The sequence below is a fragment of the Heptranchias perlo genome, chromosome 4, assembly GCF_035084215.1.
Source record: "Heptranchias perlo isolate sHepPer1 chromosome 4, sHepPer1.hap1, whole genome shotgun sequence".
Classification (NCBI taxonomy): domain Eukaryota; kingdom Metazoa; phylum Chordata; class Chondrichthyes; order Hexanchiformes; family Hexanchidae; genus Heptranchias; species Heptranchias perlo.
In genome coordinates, this window is record NC_090328.1 from 111,684,618 (window position 1) to 111,695,363 (window position 10,746).

Below are 10,746 nucleotides of genomic sequence, written 5' to 3' on the forward strand. Positions count from 1 at the left end.
GCTCACCACTACTGTTTTCTGTCTCTTAGCCAATTTCGTATCCATGCTGCCACTACTCCATTAATCCAGTGGGCTTAGACTTGTTAGCAAAATTTATTACGTAGCCCTTTTATCAAACTACTTCTGAAAGTCCATATACAACATCGACTGTACTATCTTCAACAACCCGTTCTGTTATTTCATCGAAGAACTCGAATCAAGTTTGTCACACTCTTTGCCTTTAACAAATCCATGTTGGCTGTCACTTATTAACCTATCCAAGTAACAAGTAATTTTGTCCCAGATTATGGTCTCTAGAAGTTTCCCCACCACTGACATTAGGCTGTGTGGCCTGTAGTTACCAGGTTTATCTCTCCTTTTTTGAACAGGAGTGTAACATTTGCGACCCTCCAGTTATCTGGCACCATTTCCATATCCAAGAGGATTGAAAGATTGTGGCCAGAGCCTCCATTATTTCTACCCTTCCTTCAGCAACCTAAGATGTATCCCATCCGGACTGGATGACTTGTCTACTTTGCGTGCTGCCAGCTGTTTTAAGTACCTCCTCCTACTTTTATCCTATCCAATTTTTCTACCCCCTCCTCCTTTACTGTGACAAGGTACCTCAGCCAATCCCTCTGCCTCCACAGGGATTTCCTTTTTGATCCCTAATCAGCCCCATCCTTCCTTTGACTATCCTTTTACTATTTATATGTTTATAAAGACATTAGTGTTCCCTTTTATGTTACCTACTAACCTTTGCTCATACACTCTCTTTGCCCCTCTTTCCTTTTTCAGTTCTCCTCTGCACTTTCTGTATTCTGCTTGATTATCTGCTGAATTGTGACCCTGACATTATCATAAGCCTTTTTTTTTTCTGTTTCATTTTAATCCCAAGTTCTTTAGTCATCCAGGGAGTTGTAGCTTTGTATGCCCTGCCTTTCCCCCTTAGGAATGTATCTAGTCTGTATCTGAACTATTTCCTCCTTGAAGGCCTCCCATTACTGATTTATGTAATCATATAGATTAGCCAAAATACTTACTTCAAATCCATGCTATTCGTGCACCTTGTGTGGAAAGGGGATTTATTTACAGAAAGTGTGATAACTTAGTGATTGTAATTCAGATTATGTATTTTAGCTCTAAAGAGGAAATTAACTTTTCTTCATATGCACAACTTGTCCAAACGTAGAGGCTCCAAATGGATTCATCCTAACACTAAGGACCAAATGCATGTTTGTTGGTGAATGATTTCCTTTTTACAGGTAGTAGATATTATCACCAAAGATTCACCTGGAGTATCCCAAAAGCAAGATCGGGCACTGGAAGACATACTTGTCTCGCTGGCAAACAATCCCTTCATTGCTCAAACCGAGCTACCAAGGACACCTGAAAACTTGAGTAAGTTGAAGTAGCTCTCCCAGGGCCTAAAAGAATTTACTAAGTGATAGCTTTCGTAATAGTGTTAACTTCATAGTTTGTTGAATTTCATTGATTTTAAAATCTAGCCATATGCTAGATAATGCTGAGCTATGTAAACCATAATTTACTCATTTTCCTGTATTAGTAGACTTGCTAGTACAAGATTTCTGCTGCTAATTATTAAAATTATGAACAAAATACCTAAGAATTTGAATTTCTGATGTGTAAGGTGATATGTCAGATTGCACAGTTTTAACACCACAAACTAGCAGTTTAAAAAAGCATACAGGATCCTGGGCTTTATAAATAGAGGTATAGAGTATAAAAGCAAGGAAGTTATGATGAACCTTTATAAAGCACTGGTTTGGCCACAACTGGAGTATCGTGTCCAATTCTGGGCACCGCACTTTAGGAAGGAGGTGAAGGCCTTAGAGGGTGCAGAAAAGATTTACTAGAATGGTTCCAGGGATGACGGACTTCAGTTATGTGGATAGACTGGAGAAACTGGGGTTGTTTTGCTTAGAGCAGAGAAGGTTGAGAGGCGATTTGATAGAGGTGCTCAAAATCACGAGGGGTCTAGACAGAATAGATAGAGAAACTGTCCCCATTGGCGGAAGAGTAGAGAACCAGAGGACACAGATTTAAGGTAATTGGCAAAAGAACCAAAGGCAATACGAAGAAATTATGCAGTGAGTGGTTATGATCTGGAATGCACTGTCTGAGGGGGTGGTGGAGGCGGAGTTAATCATGGCTTTCAAAAGGAAATTGGATAAGTACTTGAAGGAAAAAAAATTTGCAGGGCTATAGGAAAAGGACGGGGGAGTGGGACTAGCTGGATTGCTCTTGCATAGAGCAGGCACGTGTTCGAATGGCCGCCTCCTATGCTGTAACCATTCTATGATTCTAAATGGTGTGGGTACAAAGAAAGAACACACTTGCATTTATATCATGCCTTGATGTCCCAAAGCCCTTCACAGCAAATTAATTACTTTTGAAACATAGACACTGTTATTTAAACAAACATAGTACTAATTTGCATACTGCAGTGTTTTTTTTATTCGTTCATGGGATGTGGGCGTCGCTGGCGAGGCCAGCATTTATTGCCCATCCCTAATTGCCCTTGAGAAGGTGGTGGTGAGCCGCCGCCTTGAACCGCTGCGGTCCGTGTGGTGAAGGTTCTCCCACAGTGCTGTTAGGAAGGGAGTTCCAGGATTTTGACCCAGCGACGATGAAGGAATGGCGATATATTTCCAAGTCGGGATGGTGTGTGACTTGGAGGGGAACGTGCAGGTGGTGTTGTTCCCATGTGCCTGCTGCCCTTGTCCTTCTAGGTGGTGAAGGTTGCGGGTTTGGGAGGTGCTGTTGAAGCCTTGGCGAGTTGCTGCAGTGCATCCTATGGATGGTACACACTACAGCCACTGTGCGCCGGTGGTGAAGGGAGTGAATGTTTAGGGTGGTGAATGGGGTGCCAATCAAGCGCGCAGCTTTGTCCTGGATGGTGTTGAGCTGCTTGAGTGTTGTTGGAGCTGCACTTATCCAGGCAAGTGGAGAGTATTCCATCACACTCTTGACTTGTGCCTTGTAAATGGCGGAAAGGCTTTGGGGAGTCAGGAGGTGAGTCACTCGCCGCAGAATACCCAGCCTCTGACCTGCTCTTGTAGCCACAGTATTTATGTGGCTGGTCCAGTTAAGTTTCTGGTCAATGGTGACCCCCAGGATGTTGATGGTGGGGAATTGGGGATGGTAATAGTGTTGAATGTCAAGGGGAGGTGGTTAGACTCTCTCTCTTGTTGGAGATGGTCATTGCCTGGCACTTGTCTCTAAAGCAGAAATTAAATGAATGAATAATCTGTTTTGGTGTCGGTTGAAGGATAAATGTTGGTCGGGGCACTGGTAGAACTCACCTGCTTGTGTCTGAATAGTGTCAGGGAATCTTCTATGAATTGGCAGATTCGACCTCCATTTAATATCTCCTCTGAATGCAGTATTCCTCACTGCACTGAAAAATAGTTAATTCGATTAACCTCTATGTACAAAAGAAAATTGCCCACCATTCATGGGGAAAATGACTTAGCAATACCCTTCCATTCAAAAATATTCTGCACTTGGCAGAATTCTTACTCTCTGCAAGCTTCGTCATTTTCTTCCACAACCAAGATTATCACTTTTTTTCATAGCCAGAGGTATGTTTTAGTAGTGGAAGGGCATTCCAGAGCATGGGGTGTAGGTGGCTGAAGGTGATCCCTCCAATGGTAAGACGAAGGGTTGGGAGAATGTAGAAAAGGCCGGAGTTAGAGGAACAATGACCTAGAATTTGCTGCATAAAGTTTAAAAACCCAGCAATTTGTGGTGAGGAAGAGATACGCCGTGAGTTGTGAATCAGCACAAATTGCTGGATGATTTGCACAGTTAGCCTGGCAAGCATCGAAGCTCGCTGTCAACCTCCCCATGAGTGTCAAGAAATTGCTGCGTCTGTGCTGTAAATACGAATTAAACTTGTTGCAGAAAGCTAGGGCGTCTATTTCACTGTGTATGGACTCCGTTAATGGGGTTATTTATGTATCCAATGGCCTTCCACTTTAAAACCAGTTAGCTTTATGTGGCATATCAGGATGCAAGTTAAACTGGGGAAATTAAAAAAGGAAGTAAATCCTTCAGAGAAAACCAAATGCATTAGGGAATACAACTGAAGGGAAACAGAGCACAGGTGCTTTACGGATGAGAATGTTGCTGATTGAACACGTGGGTTAGTAACTGGCTGGCCAAGCAAGAAATGTTCCTTACCAGCAGAGAGGAAGATAATCAAATTTGATTTGTTGTGGATTCTGGCTGGGAGTAAAGTAGATGCTAAATTCATTTCAGCTTGTTAGGATTTAGTTATCCTGCCGCCACCACCACCCCCCCCGGGTCCATTAGAGTTTAGGGAATACATAAAGCGACGCCCAGGAACATGAAGGGCACATAGTTTATTCTGAGCGTCGTCATCACCATAAACATTGCTTCCAATTGTAAGGAATCAATAATCACCATGCTGATTCTACATGTAAACTCTGGCTTCATGAATTGAAAACAATCTGAACCCTGGGCAGGAGGCTCTTATTCCAATGTTTGTGTCCTGTTCCATGGGCAAAAAAATTTAGAACTGTGCATTTTCCTACATGTAATTCAGTGATATTTTAATAAACTTTGTTTAAATAGTCAGATGTCCAAGCTGCCACTTCAGAGCTTTGCTAACCATTCAAATCCTTAAATTTCAATGGTTAAGGAGGTAGATGATTGGTCCCGGCGTTCACCCAGATGCCCTGATGACTTCGTTGACAATTTGCACTTCAAGCTCGAGTAATATTTGTGCTGCAAATTGCTGGAAGGGTGAGGGGGAAAAAAAATCCAACTTGTGGCACTTGCTGTGAGATGCCACATTCTAGCGAATTCTGGGCCAGTTATTTTGAAAGGGGTTGTAGCACAGTAGGAGGTTGCAGAAATGGGGAGGGGCATGATCATGAAGGGATTTAAACACAAGAATGAGAATTTTAAATTTGAGACTGGAGTCGATGTAGGCCAGTGAGTACGAGGGTGATGTGAGATAGGATATGGGCAGCAGAGTTTTGGAGGAGCTGAAGTTTTTGGAGGATAGGAGGCTGGCTGGGCGTGCATTTGGATAATTGAGTTTGAAGATGATGGGCATAGATTAAGTTTCAATGGCAGATGGGTTGACGTAAGGGTAGAGGTTTGTCATGTTATGGAGATGGGCATAGATGTTCTTCAACTGAGAGCATATGCAATTAGAAGCTCAAATCAGAGTTGATTAGGACCTGGGTTGTGAATAGTGGCTCAGCTTGCAACATTACTGGGGAAGGGCCAGGAGTTTGTAGTGGGGGCTGAAGACTGAGCCTTTAGTCTTCCAATTGCAGCTCCTTGAAGACTGTATTTTAGTCAAGCAGTCTGGCAGCATAAAGGCAGTAGAAGGGTTGAGAGAGATGGTGGAGAGGTAGCGTTGGATTTATTCGGCATTCATGTGGAAGCTGACCACATGTCTGCAGGTGATGTTGCTGAGGCGCAGCATTCAGATGAATAGGAGAAATGGGGCAAGGATGGATCCTTGGAGGAATTGGGAGTCGACAGGGTGGGAAGAGCAACGATTGCTGCATTCAATTAATTAAAAATTCAATTGATTAAATAAAAAAAAAAATATCTGGAATTAAAATACGAGTATCAGTAATGGTGACCATGAAACTACCAGATTGTCGTAAAAACCCATCTGGTTCACTAATGTCCTTTAGGGAAGGAAACCTGCTGTCCTTACCCGGTCTGGCCTATATGTGACTCCAGACCCACAGCAATGTTGTTGATTCTTAATTGCCCTCTGAAATAGCCTAGCAAGCCACTCAGTTGTAAAATCTCGCTTAAAAAAAAGTCATAAGAATAAAACCGGACGGACCACCCGGCGTCGGACCACTAGGCACCGGACACGACAATGGCAAACCAAGCCCAGTCGACCCTGCAAAGTCCTCCTCAGGAACATCTGGGGACTTGTGCCAAAATTGGGAGAGCTGTCCCACAGACTAGTCAAGCAACAGCCTGACACAGCCATACTCACAATCATACCTTTCAGCCAATGTTCCAGACTCTTCCATCACCATCCCTGGGTATGTCCTGTCCCACCGGCAGGACAGACCCACCAGAGGTGGCGGTACAGTGATATACAGTCAGGAGGGAGTGGCCCTGGGAGTCCTCAACATTGACTCTGGACCCCATGAAATCTCATGGCATCAGGTCAAACATGGGCAAGGAACCCTCCTGCTGATTACCACCTACCACCCTCCCTCAGCTGATGAATCAGTCTTCCTCCATGTTGAGCACCACTTGGAGGAAGCACTGAGGGTAGCAAGGGCACAGATTGTACTCTGGGTGGGGGACTTCAATGTCCATCACCAAGAGTGGCTCGGTAGCACCACTACTGACCCAGCTGGCCGAGTCCTGAAGGACATAGCTGGCAGACTGGGCCTGCGGCAGGTGGTGAGCGAACCAAGATGAGGGAAAAACTTACTTGACTTCGTCCTCGCCAATCGACCTGTCGCAAATGCATCTGTCCATGACAGTATTGGTAGGAATGACCACCGCACAGTCCTCATGGAGACGAAGTCCTGTCTTCGCACTGAGGGCACCATCTAACGTGTTGTGTGGCACTACCACTGTGCTAAATGGGATAGATTCAGAACAGATCTAGCAGCTCAAAACTGGGCATCCATGAGGCACTGTGGGCCATCAGCAGCAGCAGAATTGTATTCCAGCACAATCTGTAACCTCATGGCCTGGCATATTCCTCACTCTACCATTACCAACAAGCCAGGGGATCAACCCTGGTTCAATGAGGAGTGTAGAAGAGCATGCCAGGAGCAGCACCAGACGTACTTAAAAATGAGGTGCCAACCTGGTGAAGCTACCATTCAGGACTACATGCATGCTAAACAGCGGAAGCAACATGCTATAGACAGAGCTAAGCAATTCCACAACCAACGGATCAGATCAAAGCTCTGCAGTCCTGCCACATCCATGCGTGAATGGTGGTGGACAATTAAACAACTAAGGGGAGGAGGAGGCTCTGTAAGCATCCCCATCCTCAATGATGGCAGAGTCCAGCATGTGAGTGCAAAAGACAAGGCTGAAGCGTTTGCAACCATCTTCAGCCAGAAATGCCAAGTGGATGATCCATCTCGGCCTCTTCCCGATATCCCCATCATCACAGAAGCCAGTCTTCAGCCAATTTGATTCACTCCATGTGATATCAAGAAACGGCTGAGTGCACTGGATACAGCAAAGGCTATGGGCCCTGACAACATCCCAGCTGTAGTGCTGAAGACTTGTGCTCCAGAACTAGCTGCGCTTCTAGCCAAGCTGTTCCAGTACAGCTACAATACTGGCATCGACCCGACAATGTTGAAAATCGCCCATGTATGTGCTGTCCACAAAAAGTAGGACAAATCCAATCCGGTCAATTACTGCCCCATTAGTCTACTCTCAATCATCAGCAAAGTGATGGAAGGTGTCGTCGATAGTGCTATCAAGCGCCACTTACTCACCGATGCTCCGTTTGGGTTCCGCCAGGACCACTCTGCTCCAGACCTCATTACAGCCTTGGTCCAAACATGGACAAAAGAGCTGAATTCCAGAGGTGAGGTGAGAGTGACTGCCCTTGACATCAAGGCAGCATTTGACCGAGTGTAGCACCAAGGAGCCCTAGTAAAATTGAAGTCAATGGGAATCGGGGAAAACTCTGTGGCTGGAGTCATACCTAGCACAAAGGAAGATGGCAGTGGTTGTTGGAGGCCAATCGTCTCAGCCCCAGGGCATTGCTGCAGGAGTTCCTCAGGCCAGTGTCCTAGGCCCAACCATCTTCAGCTGCTTCATCAATGACCTTCCCTCCATCATAAGGTCAGAAATGGGGATGTTTGCTGATGATTGCACAGTGTTCAGTTCCATTCGCAACCCCTCAAATAATGAAGCAGTCTGAGCCCGCATGCAGCAAGACCTGGACAACATCCAGGCTTGGGCTGATAAGTGGCAAGTAACATTCGTGCCAGACAAGTGCCAGGCAATGACCATCTCCAACAAGAGAGAGTCTAACCACCTCCCCTTGACATTCAACGCCATTACCATCGCCGAATCCCCTACCATCAACATCCTGGGGGTCACCATTGACCAGAAACTTAACTGGACCAGCCACATAAATACTGTGGCAACGAGAGCAGGTCAGAGGCTGGGTATTCTGCGGCGAGTGACTCACCTCCTGACTCCGCAAAGCCTTTCCACGATTCTACAAGGCACGAGTCAGGAGTGTGATGGAATACTCTCCACTTGTTGGAGCTGCACTCATCCAAGCAACACTCAAGAATCTTGACACCATCCAGGACAAAGCAGCCCGCTGGATTGGCACCCCATCCACCACCCTAAACATTCACTCCCTTCATCACCGGCGCACAGTGGCTGCAGTGTGTACCATCTACAGGATGCACTGCAGCAACTTGCCAAAGCTTCTTCGACAGCACCTCCCAAACCCACGACCCCTACCACCTAGAAGGATAAGAGCAGCAGGCACATGGGAACAACACCACCTGCACGTTCCCCTCCAAGTCACACACCATCCCGACTTGGAAATATATTGCCGTTCCTTCATTGTCACTGGGTCAAAATCCTGGAACTCCCTTCCTAACAGCACTGTGGGAGAACCATCACCACACGGACTGCAGCGGTTCAAGGTGGCGGCTCACCACCACCTTCTCAAGGGCAATTAGGGATGGGCAATAAGTGCTGGCCTCGCCAGCGACGCCCACATCCCATGAACCAATAAAAAAAATGCTGTGGCTATAAGTAAATGGAACCAAGCAACCACTGTTCCATGGAGTTGGGCAGTAGGAAGACGTTGGAGGTGGGTGGTGTGGTTTCAAAGGCTGCAGAGAGGTTGAGGATGACGACTGATAATGCACCACAGTGATGGTCATAGAAATTGTAATTCTGACTTGGGTTAGGGCTATTTTGGTGCTGTGAGACTGGTGGAAACTTGTTTGGAGAGATTCAAACATGGAGTCGCAGGGGAGATGGGCATGGCTTTGGGAGGTAATGACATGTTCAAGGACCCTGGAGAGGAAAGTGACGTTGGAAATGGGGTGGTGGTTTGTCAGGACAAAGGCCAAGGGTGGTTTTTTTGAGGATGGGGTGATGACTATGGTTTTGAAGAGGAGAGAACACCATTTACTATGTCGGTTAGCATAGGGACTAGGAAGGGAAGTTGGGTGGTCAGCAGTCTAGTGGGAATAGGGTCAAGCAAGCAGAAGGTTAGAATCATCGAAGGAGGCTATTCGGCCTATCGTATCCGTGCTGGCTGAGAAACGAGCCACCCAGCCTAATCCCACTTTCCTGCAGGTCATGGCTCTTCAGGTGCACGTCCAGGTATTTTTTAAATGAGTTGAAGGTTTCTGCCTCTTAGGCAGTGAGTTCCAGACCCCCACCATCCTCTGGGTGAAAATTTTTTTTCATAATTTCCGCTCTAATTCTTCTACCAATCACTTTAAATCTATGCCCACTGGTCATTGACCCCTCCGCTAAGGGAAATGGGTCCTTCCTATCCACTCTATATAGGCCCCTCATAATTTTGTACACCTCAATCAAATCACTGCTCAGCCTCCTCTGTTCCAAGAAAAACAGCCCCAGCCTATCCAATCTCATCATAGCTAAAATTCTCCAGTCCTGGCAACATCCTCGTAAATCTCCTCTGCACACTCTCTGTCTGCAATTACATCCTTCCTGTAATGTGGTGACCAGAACTCTGTGCAGTACTCAAGCTGTGGCCTAATTAGTATTTTATACAGTTCCAGCATAACATACCTGCTTTTATATTCTATGCCTTGGCTAATAAAGGAAAGCATTCCATATGCCATCTTAACCTCCTTATCTACCTGTCCTGCTACCTTCTGGGATCTGTGGACATGCTCTCCAAGGTCCCTCACTTCCTCTACACCTCTCAGTATCCTCCCATTTATTGTATAATCCCTTGCTTTGTTTGCCCTCCCCAAATGCATTACCTCGCACTTCTCCGGATTGAACTCCACACTTGCCACTTTTCTGCCCATCTGACCAGTCCATTGATATCTTCCTGCAGTCTATAGCTTTCCTCCTCACTATCAACTACACGGCCTATCTTTGTGTCATCTGCCAATTTCTTAATCATGCCCCCCTACGTTTAAGTCCAAATCGTTAATGTATACCTCAAAAGGTAAAGTACTGAGCTCTGCGGCACCCCACTGGAAACAGCCTTCCAGTCGCAAAAACACCTGTCGACCATTACCCTTTGCTTCCTGCCACTGAGCCAATTTTGGATCCAATTTGCCGCATTCCCTTGGATCCCATGGGCCTTTGCTTTTTTGACCAATCTGCCATGTGGGACCTTGTCAAAAGCCTTGCTCAAATCCATGTAGACTACATCAATTGTGCTACCCTCATCGATCCTCCTTGTCACCTACTCAAAAAATTCAATCAATTTAGTCAGACACGACCTCCCCTTAACAAATCTGTGCTGACTGTCCTTGATTAGTCCATGCCTTTCTAAGTGACAGTTTATCCTGTTCCTCAGAATTGATTCCAATAATTTGCCCACCATCGAGGTTAGGCTGACTGGCCTGTAATTACTTGGTCTATCCTTCGCTCTCTTTTAAAACAACGGTACAACTTGAGCAGTCCTCCAACCCTCCGGCACTACGCCTGTATCCAGTGAAGTTTGGACCCGATAAGTTCGGCGCATGGGGGAATTGAGAGAATGTGGAGACAGCGAGACTTGGGGAAGGTTTGGCT

The 10,746-nt window shown here is 46.0% G+C and overlaps 1 protein-coding gene across 4 annotated transcripts in view; it reads left to right on the forward strand.

Moving 5' to 3' along the window:
- The window catches only part of haus6 (HAUS augmin-like complex, subunit 6), a 114,818-nt gene that overhangs the window by 81,528 nt on the left and 22,544 nt on the right, over positions 1 to 10,746 (forward strand). For all 4 annotated transcript variants that reach the window (XM_067983456.1, XM_067983454.1, XM_067983453.1 and 1 more), the window contains one exon: positions 1,245 to 1,380. In XM_067983456.1, coding sequence (XP_067839557.1) covers positions 1,245 to 1,380 — 136 coding nt within the window. The remainder of the gene's footprint in view (positions 1 to 1,244; positions 1,381 to 10,746) is intronic.